Source organism: Bombina bombina, chromosome 1 (assembly GCF_027579735.1).
Source record: "Bombina bombina isolate aBomBom1 chromosome 1, aBomBom1.pri, whole genome shotgun sequence".
Taxonomy (NCBI): domain Eukaryota; kingdom Metazoa; phylum Chordata; class Amphibia; order Anura; family Bombinatoridae; genus Bombina; species Bombina bombina.
In genome coordinates, this window is record NC_069499.1 from 411,058,781 (window position 1) to 411,081,198 (window position 22,418).

The 22,418-nt window shown below is 36.3% G+C and overlaps 1 protein-coding gene across 1 annotated transcript in view; it reads right to left on the reverse strand.

Moving 5' to 3' along the window:
• Positions 1-3,358: 3,358 nt before the first annotated feature.
• Positions 3,359-22,418, reverse strand: part of CYTIP (cytohesin 1 interacting protein) — an 84,950-nt gene continuing 65,890 nt past the window's right edge. The window contains exons 7-8 of the mRNA XM_053689957.1: positions 9,304-9,370; positions 3,359-4,243 (exon numbers count right to left, since the gene is read on the reverse strand). Of these exons, the coding sequence (XP_053545932.1) occupies positions 3,768-4,243; positions 9,304-9,370 (543 nt within the window). The 3' untranslated portion in view covers positions 3,359-3,767. The remainder of the gene's footprint in view (positions 4,244-9,303; positions 9,371-22,418) is intronic.

Here is a 22,418-nt window from a genome sequence, read left to right on the forward strand (position 1 = left end):
TCAGGTGTGCATAATTATTAGGCAACTTCCTTTCCTTTGGCAAAATGGGTCAAAAAAGGACTTGACAGGCTCAGAAAAGTCAAAAATAGTGAGATATCTTGCAGAGGGATGCAGCACTCTTAAAATTGCAAAGCTTCTGAAGCGTGATCATCGAACAATCAAGCGTTTCATTCAAAATAGTCAACAGGGTTGCAAGAAGCGTGTGGAAAAACCAAGGCGCAAAATAACTGCCCATGAACTGAGAAAAGTCAAGCGTGCAGCTGCCAAGATGCCACTTGCCACCAGTTTGGCCATATTTCAGAGCTGCAAAATCACTGGAGTGCCCAAAAGCACAAGGTGTGCAATACTCAGAGACATGGCTAAGGTAAGAAAGGCTGAAAGACGACCACCACTGAACAAGACACACAAGCTGAAACGTCAAGACTGGGCCAAGAAATATCTCAAGACTGATTTTTCTAAGGTTTTATGGACTGATGAAATGAGAGTGAGTCTTGATGGGCCAGATGGATGGGCCCGTGGCTAGATTGGTAAAGGGCAGAGAGCTCCAGTCCGACTCAGGCGCTAGCAAGGTGGAGGTGGAGTACTGGTTTGGGCTGGTATCATCAAAGATGAGCTTGTGGGGCCTTTTCGGGTTGAGGATGGAGTCAAGCTCAACTCCCAGTCCTACTGCCAGTTTCTGGAAGACACCTTCTTCAAGCAGTGGTACAGGAAGAAGTCTGCATCCTTCAAGAAAAACATGATTTTCATGCAGGACAATGCTCCACCACACGCGTCCAAGTACTCCACAGCGTGGCTGGCAAGAAAGGGTATAAAAGAAGAAAATCTAATGACATGGCCTCCTTGTTCACCTGATCTGAACCCCATTGAGAACTTGTGGTCCATCATCAAATGTGAGATTTACAAGGAGGGAAAACAGTACACCTCTCTGAACAGTGTCTGGGAGGCTGTGGTTGCTGCTGCACGCAATGTTGATGGTGAACAGATCAAAACACTGACAGAATCCATGGATGGCAGGCTTTTGAGTGTCCTTGCAAAGAAAGGTGGCTATATTGGTCACTGATTTGTTTTTGTTTTGTTTTTGAATGTCAGAAATGTATATTTGTGAATGTTGAGATGTTATATTGGTTTCACTGGTAAAAATAAATAATTGAAATGGGTATATATTTGTTTTTTGTTAAGTTGCCTAATAATTATGCACAGTAATAGTCACCTGCACACACAGATATCCCCCTAAAATAGCTATAACTAAAAACAAACTAAAAACTACTTCCAAAACTATTCAGCTTTGATATTATTGAGTTTTTTGGGTTCATTGAGAACATGGTTGTTGTTCAATAATAAAATTAATCCTCAAAAATACAACTTGCCTAATAATTCTGCACTCCCTGTATATAGTTTTCCACAGTATAAGCTCTGAAGAATGGGAAAATCTTTCCCTGAAACATCAATAAACTTATTTGAAACTTTAAAAAATCTTGTGAGTTGCATCCACTGTGTGTGTATATACTATATATATATCAAAATAACAAGAGTATTGCATTGATTTATATATATTGTTTGTTGCAGCACCCAGGTAGTTGTTGCATTGGTGGGCCGAATTACTACTTGTATAATATATAGATAGAGAGAGAGATTTTTCAGGCATATCAAAAGAAAAATTTAAATATCCTAAAAGTGACCCTATCATTTGTAATCATATGCAAAATTATTTTTGTTTCCGAAGAGTCACTTATTTTTAACATTTTACTGTGGTAAAATTAGATATTACAATATTTTATAAAAATGGTTAGTTTCTAGACTTTTGTTTGCTTCACCATTTTTTTTACATATTTATAAATTAGTTAAAAAGGCATAAGGCATAAAAGTATTTATTATTTTTTTATATATATATTTTCTAGATGCAATTGGAACATTGTGTGTTGAAATGTTAAGACTTTATGAGTATTTAAAAGTCTAAATTCATGATGCTTTATTTACAATATATATATATATATATATATATATATATATATATACAGGGAGTGCAGAATTATTAGGCAAATGAGTATTTTGACCACATCATCCTCTTTATGCATGTTGTCTTACTCCAAGCTGTATAGGCTCGAAAGCCTACTACCAATTAAGCATATTAGGTGATGTGCATCTCTGTAATGAGAAGGGGTGTGGTCTAATGACATCAACACCCTATATCAGGTGTGCATAATTATTAGGCAACTTCCTTTCCTTTGGCAAAATGGGTCAAAAGAAGGACTTGACAGGCTCAGAAAAGTCAAAAATAGTGAGATATCTTGCAGAGGGATGCAGCACTCTTAAAATTGCAAAGCTTCTGAAGCGTGATCATCGAACAATCAAGCGTTTCATTCAAAATAGTCAACAGGGTTGCAAGAAGCGTGTGGAAAAACCAAAGCGCAAAATAACTGCCCATGAACTGAGAAAAGTCAAGCGTGCAGCTGCCAAGATGCCACTTGCCACCAGTTTGGCCATATTTCAGAGCTGCAACATCACTGGAGTGCCCAAAAGCACAAGGTGTGCAATACTCAGAGACATGGCTAAGGTAAGAAAGGCTGAAAGACGACCACCACTGAACAAGACACACAAGCTGAAACGTCAAGACTGGGCCAAGAAATATCTCAAGACTGATTTTTCTAAGGTTTTATGGACTGATGAAATGAGAGTGAGTCTTGATGGGCCAGATGGATGGGCCCGTGGCTGGATTGGTAAAGGGCAGAGAGCTCCAGTCCGACTCAGGCGCTAGCAAGGTGGAGGTGGAGTACTGGTTTGGGCTGGTATCATCAAAGATGAGCTTGTGGGGCCTTTTCGGGTTGAGGATGGAGTCAAGCTCAACTCCCACTCCTACTGCCAGTTTCTGGAAGACACCTTCTTCAAGCAGTGGTACAGGAAGAAGTCTGCATCCTTCAAGAAAAACATGATTTTCATGCAGGACAATGCTCCATCACACGCGTCCAAGTACTCCACAGCGTGGCTGGCAAGAAAGGGTATAAAAGAAGAAAATCTAATGACATGGCCTCCTTGTTCACCTGATCTGAACCCCATTGAGAACCTGTGGTCCATCATCAAATGTGAGATTTACAAGGAGGGAAAACAGTACACCTCTCTGAACAGTGTCTGGGAGGCTGTGGTTGCTGCTGCACGCAATGTTGATGGTGAACAGATCAAAACACTGACAGAATCCATGGATGGCAGGCTTTTGAGTGTCCTTGCAAAGAAAGGTGGCTATATTGGTCATTGATTTGTTTTTGTTTTGTTTTTGAATGTCAGAAATGTATATTTGTGAATGTTGAGATGTTATATTGGTTTCACTGGTAAAAATAAATAATTGAAATGGGTATATATTTGTTTTTTGTTAAGTTGCCTAATAATTATGCACAGTAATAGTCACCAGCACACACAGATATCCCCCTAAAATAGCTATAACTAAAAACAAACTAAAAACTACTTCCAAAACTATTCAGCTTTGATATTATTGAGTTTTTTGGGTTCATTGAGAACATGGTTGTTGTTCAATAATAAAATTAATCCTCAAAAATACAACTTGCCTAATAATTCTGCACTCCCTGTATATAGTTTTCAGTAACTGTCTACATATGGCATTTTACACAACATTTAATATAAGCAAATTAAGTACTGATTGTTTCTTTTAGTCTTTTTCTCTGTGTTTGCATTCTGAGGCTTCCATATTGACAGCCATTTTTATTTACATCTTACATTATAGAATGTGACAATGAAGGAGTCTATGGCAGTCTATGTCAGACTGGGCTTTCCTCTTCTTCAACTGATCTGTGCAAACCAGGGATAAATTTCAAGAAATTTTTTCTAATACTTCCTCTTCTACTTTTCCTTGGTAATGTCCCAAAAATATTTGTAAGGCTTAATGTGTCCCAGCTGGGTGACATTTGATCGCTTCCATTACTAGTTACACTTATTCTTCTGGATCTAGCTTGTGAAGATTTTTTTGAGGAAAATTCATTGGTTTTGATAAGAAAACAGTCATCCTCCATACTGGATTGGCGACTAAATGCCTCACTGCCCGAGTCTTCATCAAACACAGACATATGGCAGAAACCATCTTCACTGTCAGTCACTGAACTAAATCTACTTTTGCAACTACTTCCACTTGAGAATCGGTGCTTATTCAAGAAGGAAGACGACACTGCTGGACCCTCAAACAGTTTAGATTGAAGTACGTCAAGGTATTCCTGAATTTTGTGTTCATTTATAGTTCCTGTAAAATAAATAAAATAAAAAGTATGTTAAAAAGTAAATATACTGCAATTTTCAACCATCTAGTGATAAGTTAGATAATATCTACTTTCCGTAAGTTTTAATTTTTATTGAATTTATTTTATTTTCAGTTTGCTTCTATTATTAAATTTACTTTAATTATTGTCCTTTGAGGTGGGGTAAGGAACATGTTTTGAGCACTATATGGCAGCAGTGTTTGTAAAACTGTAGCAATGTTATGCATATAGTGCTTAAGAAACATGTACACTAGTCGACTATACGTAACTTTAAATTAAAGGGCCACTAAACCCAAAATCTTTCTTTCATGATTCAGATAGAGAATAGAAATGTAAACAACATTACAATTTACTTCTGTTATTTATTTTGCTTCATTTTTTAGATATCCTTATTTGAAGAAAAAGCAATGCACATGGTGAGCCAATCACACAAGGCTTCTATGTGCAGCAACCAATCAGCAGCTGCTGAGCATATCTAGATATGCTTTTCAGCAAAGAATATCAAGAGAATAAAACAAATTAGATAATATAAGTAAATTAGAAAGATGTTTAAAATTGCATTCTCTTTCTAAATCATGAAAGAAAAAATGTGGGTGTCATGTCCCTTTAAGCCATTTTCCAGTACCAGCACATTTTCATGTGAAAGTCATCAACTTAATTAGTTAAGATTTATGTTATTGGATATTGTGGCTTATAATTGTAAGAATGGTTATAGAAATATAGGTTTGTTAAGAAAAGAAGCTATGTGGATACATGAATGATTAACTTTATATTCCAAAAGTTTTAGTTGGGATTATACCTTGGCTTCTCTTTGTGATCTTTTCGTAATTTCTTTTTTATAATGTTTTAATTTTTTATTTCCAACTTTTTTTCCCCATTATTTTGAGTGTGTTTCTCAATTGACCAGATGCATTTTCCATGGCCCTGTAACCTCTTTCATATACTTCTTCTCTCTCGTCTCTGCTTGTGCTTGCAACACTGACCGGGAACGAGGATGAGGAGGAAAGAGTACCAACATAGGTTGTCTTAGTACCATCTAGTTTTTGTTTACCTCTTCAATTACAAAGATAAGGTCATAATCTTGAATTTGCCATTAAAGGGACACTGTACACTAGATTTTCTTTGCATAAATGTTTTGTAGATGATCCATTTATATAGCCCACCTGAGTTTTTGTAACAATGTATAGATTTGCTTATTTTTAAATAACAAAACAGCCCCAAAGTATCAGATGTAGACCAAAGTCTACAGAATCCTGCTTGCTCCTGTTTGTGTAATGGGTCTTTTCATATGCAGGGATGGTGGAAGGGAGGGTCTACTCATCCTTTCTCAGCCCCTTTTAGTGGGTGTCCCAGCCTATCCTCGTCAACACTGCTAAACTGGCAGATTTTAAGTAAGGTTTTATACAGAATTTTTAGTTCAGTATCTGTGCATATTTTACTTTATAGTAGTGTCTATTATATTATATTATACTGTCCCTTTAAGAATTTAAAAATGGATTGATAAGTCTGATCAATTTAGCCATGCCCTTGGAGCCAACCTTTATTACACTGTTTGCACTTTGTGGCAAATGGCAATACATATCATTGTTGTCTAGCTGTTGTGTCTAGTCTAGCACTCTCTTCTCCCTAATCCTTTTCCCTTGTTAAGTGGGTGAAGTGCTTTGAGCACATACAGAGGCAACACAGCTTTGGGATAAAAGGAGCTACAGTAGAGGATCATACATCTGGTCATAGATCTTATCTGGACAAGTAGCTGGCATTAAATGTTGTATCCAACTGGTCTAGCGTATGATGTGGTCATATAGGTGCTAAAATGACAATTTTGTCACGCACCTAATAATTTCTAATATATAAATATAATACAATAATTTTATAAAACATGCTACGCTACCAATTAAATGCAGAATTTGACATACATTGACATTATTATACAGGGGAAATGTAGAAATGAATAAAAAAACAAGGTCTAAAACATGTAGGTGCCATTAAAGGGGTTGCCTAGGCATGCTGCTCACGCATAGGTGTCATTTTAGGCGTTGCCTAGGCATGCTGCTCACGCATAGGTGTCATTTTAGGGGTTGCCTAGGCATGCTGCTCACGCATAGGTGTCATTTTAGGGGTTGCCTAGGCATGCTGCTCACGCATAGGTGTCATTTTAGGGGTTGCCTAGGCATGCTGCTCACGCATAGGTGTCATTTTAGGGGTTGCCTAGGCATGCTGCTCACGCATAGGTGTCATTTTAGGGGTTGCCTAGGCATGCTGCTCACGCATAGGTGTCATTTTAGGGGTTGCCTAGGCATGCTGCTCACGCATAGGTGTCATTTTAGGGGTTGCCTAGGCATGCTGCTCACGCATAGGTGTCATTTTAGGGGTTGCCTAGGCATGCTGTTGGTCTGAAGCAGCCATAATGAGGTCTGATATAGTTGGTATTAAAAAAAGAAGCCAATTGATATATTATATTTTTTGATAGTTGTAATGTACACATTTAATACTGATATTTTTAGATTAGGAAATTATATTAGGGACATGATAAATAATTTGGCTATAATTTTAAAAAAATGAAAATGACACCTGGTTGCTGACATTTTGGGCTTCCTGTTAGATAATAAACAAATGTTTTAATCCCTAAAGAGATTTTAAAAAAAGTCAAATGTGACTTCTTATGAGAAAAGGTTGTACATAGCTGATTTAGTGACTGCAGGATGAGTGGTGAGATCATTGTGAATGTCAAATGGAGATGGAAACACTCCTGAAAATAATATTTAATTGTATTTTAAAGTGGTATTGAATCAAATAGAATGCATTAAAACAAGCATTTTGGGAACTTTATTTTAAACACTGGTGCATTATTAGGAACAATAAGTATTGTTTACGGTTCCTGGATCTGGATCTTAAAGGGACACTCAAGTCAAAATTAAACTTTCATTTTACTTTCATTAAAAAAAAAAAGTGCACAGTCTTTTATATTTAAACTTTTGAGTCGCCAGCTTCTACTGAGCAATGCAAGAATTCACAGAATAAGCGTACAGGGAGTGCAGAATTATTAGGCAAGTTGTATTTTTGAGGATTCATTTTATTATTGAACAACAACCATGTTCTCAATGAACCCAAAAAACTAATTAATATCAAAGCTGAATAGTTTTGGAAGTAGTTTTTAGTTTGTTTTTAGTTATAGCTATTTTAGGGGGATATCTGTGTGTGCAGGTGACTATTACTGTGCATAATTATTAGGCAACTTAACAAAAAACAAATATATACCCATTTCAATTATTTATTTTTACCAGTGAAACCAATATAACATCTCAACATTCACAAATATACATTTCTGACATTCAAAAACAAAACAAAAACAAATCAGTGACCAATATAGCCACCTTTCTTTGCAAGGACACTCAAAAGCCTGCCATCCATGGATTCTGTCAGTGTTTTGATCTGTTCACCATCAACATTGCGTGCAGCAGCAACCACAGCCTCCCAGACACTGTTCAGAGAGGTGTACTGTTTTCCCTCCTTGTAAATCTCACATTTGATGATGGACCACAGGTTCTCAATGGGGTTCAGATCAGGTGAACAAGGAGGCCATGTCATTAGATTTTCTTCTTTTATACCCTTTCTTGCCAGCCACGCTGTGGAGTACTTGGACGCGTGTGATGGAGCATTGTCCTGCATGAAAATCATGTTTTTCTTGAAGGATGCAGACTTCTTCCTGTACCACTGCTTAAAGAAGGTGTCTTCCAGAAACTGGCAGTAGGACTGGGAGTTGAGCTTGACTCCATCCTCAACCCAAAAAGGCCCCACAAGCTCATCTTTGATGATACCAGCCCAAACCAGTACTCCACCTCCACCTTGCTGGCGTCTGAGTCGGACTGGAGCTCTCTGCCCTTTAGCAATCCAGCCACGGGCCCATCCATCTGGCCCATCAAGACTCACACTCATTTCATCAGTCCATAAAACCTTAGAAAAATCAGTCTTGAGATATTTCTTGGCCCAGTCTTGACGTTTCAGCTTGTGTGTCTTGTTCAGTGGTGGTCGTCTTTCAGCCTTTCTTAACTTGGCCATGTCTCTGAGTATTGCACACCTTGTGCTTTTGGGCACTCCAGTAATGTTGCAGCTCTGAAATATGGCCAAACTGGTGGCAAGTAGCATCTTGGCAGCTGCACGCTTGACTTTTCTCAGTTCATGGGCAGTTATTTTGCGCCTTGGTTTTTCCACACGCTTCTTGAGACCCTGTTGACTATTTTGAATGAAACGCTTGATTGTTCGATGATCACGTTTCAGAAGCTTTGCAATTTTAAGAGTGCTGCATCCCTCTGCAAGATATCTCACTATTTTTGACTTTTCTGAGCCTGTCAAGTCCTTCTTTTGACCCATTTTGCCAAAGGAAAGGAAGTTGCCTAATAATTATGCACACCTGATATAGGGTGTTGATGTCATTAGACCACACCCCTTCTCATTACAGAGATGCACATCACCTAATATGCTTAATTGGTAGTAGGCTTTCAAGCCTATACAGCTTGGAGTAAGACAACATGCATAAAGAGGATGATGTGGTCAAAATACTCATTTGCCTAATAATTCTGCACACAGTGTATATGCATTTGTGATTGGCTGATGGCTATCACATGGTATGTGTATGCATTTGTGATTGGCTGATGGCTGTCACATGGTAAAGGGGGAGTGGAAATAGACATAACTTAAAATTGTCAGAAAAAAAATCTACTAATCATTTGACGTTCAGACTAAGTGCTATTGCATTGTCTTGTTATCTTGCATTTGATGATTATGCAAATCTACTATGGTGACTGGTTATTCCTCTGAAGTTAGGATCTTTTTTTTATCAAAAGAATTTACAGATTGAACATTTTATTTTTTAAAGTACTCTGTTGCAGTATTGCTGTTGCAAATAATAAATTATAAGTAAAAATGCATTTATTGAAGAAATTGTGAATAATCTCTCTTTAAAACTTGCTTAGAACACTTAGCAGTCTTATTTACATGACATTTATATTTTATTAAAAAAGCAAACAGATAAATATATAGTTACCATTAACAATCTGTTCCTCTTTCCTTAATATTTTTTGTAGTTCGTCCCATTTCTCCTGAAAATCTTGCTGTAGGTTACAAAAACAAAACAAATCATCTTGGTTAATCTGGAACCTTAGTTTTATTTATTTTGTACTTTTTTCTAATTTATATGAACGGATTTGAAAAAAAACATTGGCCATGAATTGTGACATTTGCTATAATAGATACCTTAAAGAGACATGACATTTAACTTTCATGATTCTGATAAAGTACTGTATGCAATTTTAAATAACTTTACAATTTACTTCTAATATCTAATTTGCTTTGTTCCTTTGTTGAAAAGCATACCTAGGTAGGCTCAGGAACAACAATGCACTACAGGATGCTAGCTGCTGATTGGTTGCTGTAATATATGGCTCTTGTCACTGACTCTCCTGATGTGTTCAGCTAGCTCCCAGTAGTGCATTGCTGCTCTTTCAACAAAGAATACCAAGAGAATGAAGCAAATTTGATAATAGAAGTAAATTGTTTCAGTATTTAATCATTGTACAGTCTATCTTATATATTAAATCAAAGCTTTAATATTGACATAGAGTTCTTTGGAAATGTTTAATTGTGCACACATTATGAACTGAGCTTAATACAAAACTATAACATCCTGTAATAAATGCAAAAGGATTTTTTTTTGTGTTCAGTGTTGATTAATTAATATGTAATAATTAATATGTAAATATGATAGATATACTTGTAATGAAGTGCAGGATTTAGAATGTTGGTAAGTAAACCAAAAATGTACTCATTGAAAATACCTATAAATTACTTAAAGGGCCATAATACCCAAATGTTTAAACACTTGAAAATGATGCAGCATAGCTGTAAAAAGCTGACTAGAAAATATCACCTGAACATCTCTATGTAAAAAAGAAAGATATTTTACCTCAAAAGTTCCTCAGTAGCCACATCCCATTGTAAAGGATTTCTAAGCAGCATATTAGTATGTCTATCCCGGGACAGCTGAAGGGATGAGCCTTGTGCACTCTCATGTTATTTCCCTATTCAGTTTAGTGAAGTTTACAATGAAATCTCATGAGAGTTAAGTCAAATCTCATGAGATCACAGTAAAAGAGTTCATTACCTGCAGCTGGGAGCAGCTGAAGTATAACTTTTTACACAGAACTTACTCTGCTGAGCTGAGGAGATTGTGAGGTAAAATATCTTCCTTTTTTACATAGAGATGCCCAGGTGATATTTTCTAGTCAGCTTTTTACAGTTATACTGCATCAGTTTCAAGGGATTTAGCATATGAGTATTATATTATGTCCCTTTAAGAGGTGACTAAAGTGCTGTCCGACTTTCCCCTAATTTTTATTCTTTTAAATGCTCCCTGAAGACATTTTTGTTCAGAGAAGCCTACCACCCAACTCAGTAATAAATGAATTCAACTTATCTAATATTTCCCCTCATCTAACTCTGTATTTACATTATTCTCACTCTTGCAGTTCTCACCTCATGTTTCTCACCCTCCTACCCTTCTAGCTCGTAAGTTCCCAAGAAAATAGGGCCCTCATTTCCTCCTGTATGTGTTTGTCAAATTTTGTATTGTCTCTTACAAGTTTTATATCATTGTTTTTTATTTAAATGAATTGTACCCATGGACAGAAAATGCAGGCGCTTCATAAATGAACAATAATAATAATAATAATCTATCCAAGCTCTTCAGAGAGGTGATATGTTTTATTTATGCAATCTGTTTCTGTACTATTGTTCATCTGACCTCTACATCTAAACTCACATGTGTCAATGATAATTGATTTTAAGCAATAAAATGCTTTTAAAATATACTTTAGTATGACTATTTTACAGATGCATTACTATGGCATGCATGTATTCAGATATTTAGTATAATTAAAGGGACAGTCTACCTCAGAATTTTTATTGTTTAAAAATATAGATAATCCCTTTATTATCCATTCCCTAGTTTTGCATAACCAACAGTTATATTAATATATCTTTTTTTTACCTTTGTGATTACCTTGTATTTAAGCCTCTACAGACTGCCCCCTTATTTCAGTTCTTTTGACAGTCTTGCAGTGCTGACTCATAAATAACTCAATGGAAGTGAGCACAATGATAAATATATGGCACACATAAACTAGTGCTGTATAACTGTGAAAAACTTTCAAAAGGCACTGAGATAAGAGGCGGCCTTCAAGGGCTTAGAAATTAGTTTATGAGTCTACCTAGGTTTAGCTTTCAACAAAGAATACCAAAAGAACAAAGCAATAATGATTAATTATTATTAATTATATTATATTATTATATTATATTATTAATGATAAAAGTAAATTGGAAAGTTGTTAAAAATTACGTGCCCTATTTGAATCATAAAAGTTCAATTTTGAATATACTATCCCTTTAACAACATCACTACAACAGTATATTTAATAACATCACAATAGAAGCAAACACACAATTATTTTTTGTTTACAAACAGTACAATTGTTTCACATACATTCTGATTGTCTGAGTTACAAAGGACAGGAGTTTTAAAGGCCTACTTATCAAGCCGTCAACTGTGCTGCATTTGACGGCACCAATACGCTCGCCTGACATCGCCTAACATTGCTGCCACGGACCTGAATACGCTCTCCATATTTAACAAAAAAGCTGTCAAAAAGCTGCGCACCAAGTACGGGGCGATGAGCAGCGTACTGTTAACTAACAGTCATCGATCTCGCTGCTATTCAGCTTTTTCACAGCTTTATTTGTATACTGTCACTAAACACCGCCATTATACTAAATTGTTTAACCCCTATCCCGCCGCTCCCGGACCCCACCACCACCTACATTATGTTCTTAACCCCTAATCTTCCGGTCCCTACACCTCCGCCACCTACATTATGTTATTAACCCCTATCCCGCCTCTCCCGGAGCCCACCGCAACTAAATAAATGTATTAACCCCTAAACCCCTGGCCTCCCACATCACTACCACTTACTAAACCTATTAACCCCTAAACCGCCAGCCCCTAAACTTAACAACCCGCTAACTTTATATTAAATATTAACTCATCCCTATCTTATAATAAATTTAAACTTACCTTTAGATTTAAATTAAACTATATTAAACTAATAATTAATCTACCCTAACTATTATACTAAAATTACATTAAACAATATTAAACTACTAATTAATCTACCCTAACTATTATACTAAAATTACATTAAACTACAAATTAAATAAACTATATTATATATTTAAACACCTAACCCTACTCAAATAATTTAAATCTACACTAAAAAATTACTACGTTACAAAAAACTAATAACTAAGTTACAAAAAATAACAAACACTAAGATATAAAAAAAAAATAAACACTAAGTTACACAAAATAAAAAAAGAAATTATCAAAGATTTGAACTAATTACACCTAATCTAAGAGCCCTATGAAAATAAAAAGCCCCCCCCCCAAAAAATAACCCCCCCAGCCTACAATAAACTACAAATAGCCCTTAAAAGGGCCTTTTGCTGGGCATTGCCCCAAAGAAATCGTCTCTTTTACCTGTAAATAAAAAATACAAATACCTCCCCCAACAGTAAAACCCACCACCCACACAACCAACCCCCCAAATAAAACCCTAACTAAAAAAACCTAAGCTGCATTTGGATGGGCAATGCCCTTAAAAAGGCCTTTAGCTCTATTGCAGCCCAAACCCCTAATCTAAAAATAAAACTCACCCAATAAACCGTTAAAAAATCCTAACACTAACCCCTGAAGATCAACTTACAGTTTTGAAGATCCGACATCCATCCTCCAAGAAGCCGGCTGAAGTCTTCATCCAAGCCCACAGAAGTCTTCACTCAGACTTCATTTTCTATCTTCATCCATCCGGCGCGGAGCGGCTCCATCTTCAAGACATCCGACGCGGAGCATCCTCTTTGTTCGACGTCTTCTTCCTGAATGAATGTTCCTTTAAATTAAATCATCCAAGATAGCGTCCCTTAGATTCCGATTGGCTGATAGAATTCTATCAGCCAATCGGAATTAAGGTTGAAAAAATCCTATTGGCTGTTGCAATCAGCCAATAGGATTGAGCTTCAATCCTATTGGCTGATCCAATCAGCCAATAGGATTGAGCTCGCATTCTATTGGCTGATTGGAATAGCCAATAGAATGCAAGCTCAATCCTATTGACTGATTGGATCAGCCAATAGGATAAAAGCTCAATCCTATTGGCTGATTGCAACAGCCAATAGAATTTTTTCAACCTTAATTCCGATTGGCTAATAGAATTCTATCAGCCAATCTGAATCTAAGGGTCGCTATCTTGGATGACGTCATTTAAAGGAGCATTCATTCGGGAAGAAGACGTCGAACGAAGAGGATGCTCCGAGTCGGATGTCTTGAAGATGGAGCCGCTCCGCGCCGGATGGCTGAAGATAGAAGATGCCGTCAGGGTGAAGACTTCTGCAGGTTTGGATGAAGACTTTGGCCGCTTGGATGAAGACTTCTGCTGGCTTCTTGGAGGATGGATATCGGATCTTCAAAACTGTAAGTGGATTTTCAGGGGTTAGTGTTAGGATTTTTTAAGGGTTTATTGGGTGGGTTTTATATTTAGATTAGGGGTTTGGGCTGCAATAGAGCTAAATGCCCTTTAAAGGGCAATGGCCATCCAAATGCCCTTTTCAGGGCAATGGGGAGCTTAGTTTTTTTTAGTTAGGGTTTTATTTGGGGGGGTTGGTTGTGTGGGTGGTGGGTTTTACTTTTGGGGGGTTGTTTGTATTTTTTATTTACAGGTAAAAGAGCTGATTTCTTTGGGGCAATGCCCCCAAAAGGCCATTTTAAGGGCTATTTATAGTTTATTGTAGGCTAGGGTTTTTTTTATTTGGGGGGGGGTGTTTTTATTTTCATAGGGCTCTTAGATTAGGTGTAATTAGTTTAAATCTTTGATAATTTCTTTTTTATTTTGTGTAACTTAGTGTTTGTAATTTTTTGTAACTTAGTTGTTAGTTTTTTGTAAATTTGTAATTTTTTAGTGTAGATTTAAATTATTTGAGTAGGGTTAGGTGTTTAAATATATAATATAGTTAATTTAATTTGTAGTTTAATGTAATTTTAGTATAATAGTTAGGGTAGATGAATTATTAGTTTAATATAGTTTAATGTAATTTTAGTATAATAGTTAGGGTAGGTTAATTATTAGTTTAATATAGTTTAATTTAAATCAAAAGGTAAGTTTAAATTTATTATAAGATAGGGATGCGTTAATATTTAATGTAAAGTTAAGGGGCTGTTAGGTTTAGGGGTTAATAGTTTAATTTAGTTTATGGCGATGTGGGGGGCTGGCGGTTTAGGGGTAAATAGGTTAAGTTAGTGGTAGTGATGTGGGAGGCCAGGGATTTAGGGGTTAATACATTTATTTAGTTGCGGTGGGCTCCGGGAGCAGGGGGATAGGGGTTAATAACTTTATGTAGGTGGTGGCGGGGTCTGTGAGTGGCGGGATAGGGGTTAATAACTTTATGTAGGTGGCGGCGGTGTCGGGAGCGGCAGATTAGGGGTAATAAGTATTATGTAGGTGGTGGCGGTGTCAGGGCAGCAGATTAGGGGTTAATAAGTATAATGTAGTTGGCGGCGGTGTAGGGAGCGGCAGATTAGGGGTTAATAAGTATAATGTAGGTGGCGGCAGTGTAGGAGGCGGCAGATTAGGGGTGTTTAGACTCGGGGTACATGTTAGGGTGTTAGGTGTAAACGTAACTTTTATTCTACCATAGAAATCAATGGGATATCGGGCAGCAGCGAACATGAGCTTTCGCTCCTTTCAGACTCCCATTGATTCCTATGGCATCCACCGCCTCCAGGGTGGCGGATTGAAAACCAGGTACGCTGGGCCGGAATAGTAGCGAGCGTACCTGGTAGATATTTGTTAACTAGCAAAAGTAGTCAGATAGTGCTGAATTTGCATTCAAAACATCTGTAGTGACGTAAGCATTGATCTGTGTCAGACTGAGACCGGCGGATAGTATGTTACGTCACAGATTTCAGCTTTTGCCGGTAGACTTTGATAACTAAGGGGAATCAGGCTCTCCACAATTACGCTGCGGATTTGCAGCGTATTTACGGTTGACGGCTTGATAAATAGGGGCCTTAGTGTGGGAGTGATAAAGAGTACACAGGGTAAGGAAAACACAGAGGTTGGCAGATATGGAGATGTGTTTTCTGGAGGAAGAAACTAGACATACATAGTTGATGGACAGTGGAACAAAGCTGGAAAATGAAGGTTACTTTAAAGAAGGGAAAAGAAGGACTGGGCCAACTCCCAGATATATTTATTATAAAGATTCTGTCCTTTTTACACTTTTTATACAGTAGTTAGTTTAAATGGGAAGTACAGTATGTGAACAAAATAGTGAAATACAGTATGTGAAGTACAGTATGCGAACAGAAATTTAAAGTACAGTAGGTGAAGTACAGTATGTGAAGTACAGTAGGTGAAGTACAGTATATGAGCAGAAATGTGAAGTACAGAATGTGAAGTACAGTATGCAAACAGAAATGTAAAGTACAGTATGTGAAGTACAGTATGTGAAGTACAGTATGTGAAGAGAAATGTGAAGTACAGTATGTGAAGTACAGTATGTGAAGTACAGAATGTGAAGTACAGTATGCAAACAGAAATGTAAAGTACAGTATGTGAAGTACAGTATGTGAAGTACAGTATGTGAAGAGAAATGTGAAGTACAGTATGTGAACAGAAATGTGAAGTTCAGTATGTGAAGTACAGTATGTGAAGAGAAATGTGAAGTACAGTATGTGAAGTACAGTATGTGAACAGAAATGTGAAGTACAGTATGTGAAGTACAGAATGTGAAGTACAGTATGCAAACAGAAATGTAAAGTACAGTATGTGAAGTACAGTATGTGAAGTACAGTATGTGAAGAGAAATGTGAAGTACAGTATGTGAAGTACAGTATGTGAACAGAAATGTGAAGTTCAGTATGTGAAGTACAGTATGTGAAGTACAGTATGTGAAGAGAAATGTAAAGTACAGTATGTGAAGTAAAGTATGTGAACATTAAATGTGAAGTACAGTATGTGAAGTACAGTATGTGAACATTAAATGTAAAGTACAGTATGTGAAGCACTGTATGTGAACAGAAATGTGAAGTACAGTATGTGAAGTGCAGTATGTGAACAGAAATGAAAAGTACAGTATGTGAACAGAAATGGGAAGTACAGTATGTGAACAGAAATGTAAAATACAGTATGTGAAGTACAATATGTGAACAGAAATGTGAAGTACAGTATGTGAACAGAAATGTGAAGTACAGTATGTGAACAGAAATGTGAAGTACAGTATGTGAAGTACAGTATGTGAAGTGCAGTATGTGAAGTGCAATATGTGAAGTGCAGTATGTTAACAGAAATTTGAAGTACAGTATGTGAAAAGAAATGTAAAGTACAGTATGTGAACAGAAATGTAAAGTACAGTATGTGAAGTGCAGTATGTGAACAGAAATGTGAAGTACAGTATGTGAAGTACAATATGTGAACAGAAGTGTGAAGTACAGTATGTGAACAGAAATGTGAAGTGCAGTATGTGAAGTACAGCATGTGAAGTGCAGTATGTGAAGTGCAGTATGTTAACAGAAATTTGAAGTACAGTATGTGAAAAGAAATGTAAAGTACAGTATGTGAACAGAAATGTAAAGTACAGTATGTGAACAGAAATGTAAAGTACAGTATGTGAAGTGCAGTATGTGAACAGAAATGTAAAGTACAGTATGTGGAGTGCAGTATGTGAACAGAAATGTGAAGTACAGTATGTGAACAAAAATGTAAAATACAGTATGTGAAGTATAGTATGTGAACAGAAATGTGAAGTACATTATGTGAAGTATAGTATGTGAACAGAAATGTAATGTACAGTATGTGAAGTACAGTATGTGAACAGAAATTTAAAGTGCCGTATGTGAAGTACAGTATGTGACGTACAGTATGTGAACAGAAATATAAAGTACAGTATGTAATGTACAGTATTTAAAGTACAGTATGTGAACAGAAATGTAAAGTGCCGTATGTGAAGTACAGTATGTGACGTACAGTATGTGAACAGAAATATAAAGTACAGTATGTGAAGAACAGTATGTGACGTACAGTATGTGAACAGAAATATAAAGTACAGTATGTGAAGAACAGTATGTGATGTACAGTATGTGAACAGAAATATAAAGTACAGTATGTGAAGAACAGTATGTGACGTACAGTATGTGAACAGAAATATAAAGTACAGTATGTGAAGAACAGTATGTGACGTACAGTATGTGAACAGAAATATAAAGTACAGTATGTGAAGAACAGTATGTGACGTACAGTATGTGAACAGAAATATAAAGTACAGTATGTGAAGAACAGTATGTGAAGAGAAATGTGAAGTACAGTATGTGAAGTACAGTATGTGAACAGAAATGTGAAGTACAGTATGTGAAGTACAGAATGTGAAGTACAGTATGCAAACAGAAATGTGAAGTTCAGTATGTGAAGTACAGTATGTGAAGAGAAATGTGAAGTACAGTATGTGAAGTACAGTATGTGAACAGAAATGTGAAGTACAGTATGTGAAGTACAGAATGTGAAGTACAGTATGCAAACAGAAATGTAAAGTACAGTATGTGAAGTACAGTATGTGAAGTACAGTATGTGAAGAGAAATGTGAAGTACAGTATGTGAAGTACAGTATGTGAACAGAAATGTGAAGTTCAGTATGTGAAGTACAGTATGTGAAGTACAGTATGTGAAGAGAAATGTAAAGTACAGTATGTGAAGTAAAGTATGTGAACATTAAATGTGAAGTACAGTATGTGAAGTACAGTATGTGAACATTAAATGTAAAGTACAGTATGTGAAGCACTGTATGTGAACAGAAATGTGAAGTACAGTATGTGAAGTGCAGTATGTGAACAGAAATGAAAAGTACAGTATGTGAACAGAAATGGGAAGTACAGTATGTGAACAGAAATGTAAAATACAGTATGTGAAGTACAATATGTGAACAGAAATGTGAAGTACAGTATGTGAACAGAAATGTGAAGTACAGTATGTGAACAGAAATGTGAAGTACAGTATGTGAAGTACAGTATGTGAAGTGCAGTATGTGAAGTGCAATATGTGAAGTGCAGTATGTTAACAGAAATTTGAAGTACAGTATGTGAAAAGAAATGTAAAGTACAGTATGTGAACAGAAATGTAAAGTACAGTATGTGAAGTGCAGTATGTGAACAGAAATGTGAAGTACAGTATGTGAAGTACAATATGTGAACAGAAGTGTGAAGTACAGTATGTGAACAGAAATGTGAAGTGCAGTATGTGAAGTACAGCATGTGAAGTGCAGTATGTGAAGTGCAGTATGTTAACAGAAATTTGAAGTACAGTATGTGAAAAGAAATGTAAAGTACAGTATGTGAACAGAAATGTAAAGTACAGTATGTGAACAGAAATGTAAAGTACAGTATGTGAAGTGCAGTATGTGAACAGAAATGTAAAGTACAGTATGTGGAGTGCAGTATGTGAACAGAAATGTGAAGTACAGTATGTGAACAAAAATGTAAAATACAGTATGTGAAGTATAGTATGTGAACAGAAATGTGAAGTACATTATGTGAAGTATAGTATGTGAACAGAAATGTAATGTACAGTATGTGAAGTACAGTATGTGAACAGAAATTTAAAGTGCCGTATGTGAAGTACAGTATGTGACGTACAGTATGTGAACAGAAATATAAAGTACAGTATGTAATGTACAGTATTTAAAGTACAGTATGTGAACAGAAATGTAAAGTGCCGTATGTGAAGTACAGTATGTGACGTACAGTATGTGAACAGAAATATAAAGTACAGTATGTGAAGAACAGTATGTGACGTACAGTATGTGAACAGAAATATAAAGTACAGTATGTGAAGAACAGTATGTGACGTACAGTATGTGAACAGAAATATAAAGTACAGTATGTGAAGAACAGTATGTGACGTACAGTATGTGAACAGAAATATAAAGTACAGTATGTGAAGAACAGTATGTGACGTACAGTATGTGAACAGAAATATAAAGTACAGTATGTGAAGAACAGTATGTGACGTACAGTATGTGAACAGAAATATAAAGTACAGTATGTGAAGAACAGTATGTGACGTACAGTATGTGAACAGAAATATAAAGTACAGTATGTGAAGAACAGTATGTGACGTACAGTATGTGAACAGAAATATAAAGTACAGTATGTGAAGAACAGTATGTGACGTACAGTATGTGAACAGAAATATAAAGTACAGTATGTGAAGAACAGTATGTGACGTACAGTATGTGAACAGAAATATAAAGTACAGTATGTGAAGAACAGTATGTGACGTACAGTATGTGAACAGAAATATAAAGTACAGTATGTGAAGAACAGTATGTGACGTACAGTATGTGAACAGAAATATAAAGTACAGTATGTGAAGAACAGTATGTGACGTACAGTATGTGAACAGAAATATAAAGTACAGTATGTGAAGAACAGTATGTGACGTACAGTATGTGAACAGAAATATAAAGTACAGTATGTGAAGAACAGTATGTGACGTACAGTATGTGAACAGAAATATAAAGTACAGTATGTGAAGAACAGTATGTGACGTACAGTATGTGAACAGAAATATAAAGTACAGTATGTGAAGAACAGTATGTGACGTACAGTATGTGAACAGAAATATAAAGTACAGTATGTGAAGAACAGTATGTGACGTACAGTATGTGAACAGAAATATAAAGTACAGTATGTGAAGAACAGTATGTGACGTACAGTATGTGAACAGAAATATAAAGTACAGTATGTGAAGAACAGTATGTGACGTACAGTATGTGAACAGAAATATAAAGTACAGTATGTGAAGAACAGTATGTGACGTACAGTATGTGAACAGAAATATAAAGTACAGTATGTGAACAGAAATGTGAAGTATGTGAACAGAGAGAGGTAACAAGAAATTATCAGACAAATATTACAAACACTACTACGATGACTACGAGGAAGTTTCCAAATAAAAATTGAGACAATATGATAAATGGGATGAACCTAGTGCATAAAAATTGTTGCTAACCTATCAGATTCCATATATAATTATTGTCATCATTATATGCGATATACTGATAGATTCTTGAGCATGATACAATAAATTAAAAGAAGAAGGCAATGGATACTGGGGAAAAGGATTGCAGGGCTCTTCTCCCTAGAAAGATTTCAGTCTATGGGCTGCATATACTAAGCAGCGATTAACACTAGATTAATCTCTTGGCTTTCATAGATCAATGCAAAACATCCGTAGCCAATAGTTGAAACATAAACGGCCAGATCACAAATGGAGAGCAACATATCACTTTAAAGAAGCGATATTAGCGCTCCACTTTGTAATACCAGCGCAAGCTAATGTGCGTTGGTATTACAAGATAACAGCAATGGAAACACGAGCTTGCTTTTGCATTGTTGGGAAGCATTGATTGCTTCCATAGGCTCCAATGGGAGCATTGTTCTGATGTCGTCACAGAAGGGGTAAGTCACGCAGTGATAGGCAGCAAATATAATATATATGTATGTATAATATATACATATATATATATTTATGTGCTAATATGAGTATATGCACATATAAACACAATAAATATATATATGTAAGCATATACATTTATATTTACTGGGAACACAAAGTTCCCATAGATCGCAATGTAAAAGCACTTTTCAGTGCTGTTTTTCTCTAACACCCCACTCCCACCTCTATTTTGAGGGCATTTGGGGCACTTTTAGAAAATTAATCAGAGATGTCTGATTAATTTTCTGAGCACTAATTGCTAACACAGGCTCAAATTTGCTTGTTTGTGAGCGCGCAATAGTTTAGCACTCCACTTGTAATCTAGCCCAAAGTGATCTAGTTTGAGAAGGAAATCATTCTCCAAAATAGTGTTTCTTATGTCTCGTGACTTTAACAAAAATATTTAGGTAAAACAAGAAACAAGTAAGGAAATAATATCAGAAAATATGACTCTAAATGTTTCACCACATTGTTAATTTTCCATATTAAAATAAAACTGCATGTTAATTTGTCTAACAAAAAAATAAGAAAATATTTAGGCTCCAGAACACTGCTAAACTTAATTTTCAAGCACTCAAAGTTAATGGAGTATACATTATTTAAGGATATACAAATATTACAATTGTTATAATAAAAACTTAAATAAAATGTATTTCCAGTAGCAAAACATAGCAACATCTGCATGATAACATATGTTACTCAAAAAATAGCTGATAGTGAAAAGGAAACCGATAAAGAACAGGAAGCTATCTATATAATCTATTGATCAGACATTGGCCCCTATTTCTCAAAGGTCTTGCGGACCTGATCCGACAGTGCAGATCAGGTCCGCAAGACCTCGCTAAATGCAGAGAGCAATACGCTCTCCGCATTTAACATTGCACCAGCAGCTCACAAGAGCTGCTGGTGCAACGCCGCCCCTGCAGACTCGTGGCCAGTGGGCCACCATCAGGGGGTGTCAATCAACTCGATCGGGTTGAATTGTTGCGATTCCTGTCCACCTGCTCAGAGCAGGTGGACAGGGTTATGGAGCAGCGGTCTTCTGCAGGCTTGGATGAAGACTTCGGCCGGCTTCTTGGAGGATGGATGTCGGATCTTCAAAACTGTAAGTGGATCTTCAGGGGTTAGTGTTAGGATTTTTTTAAGGGTTTATTGGGTGGGTTTGATTTTTAGATTAGGGGTTTAGGCTGCAATAGAGCTAAATGCCTTTTTAAGGGCAATGCCCATCCAAATGCAGCTTAGGTTTTTTTAGTTAGGGTTTTATTTGGGGGGGTTGGTTGTGTGGGTGGTGGGTTTTACTGTTGGGGGAGGTATTTGTATTTTTTATTTACAGGTAAAAGAACTGATTTCTTTCGGGCAATGCCCCGCAAAAGGCCCTTTTAAGGGCTATTTGTAGTTTATTGTAGGCTGGGGGGGATTTTTTTTGGGGGGGGCTTTTTATTTTCATAGGGCTCTTAGATTAGGTGTAATTAGTTCAAATCTTTGATAATTTCTTTTTTATTTTGTGTAA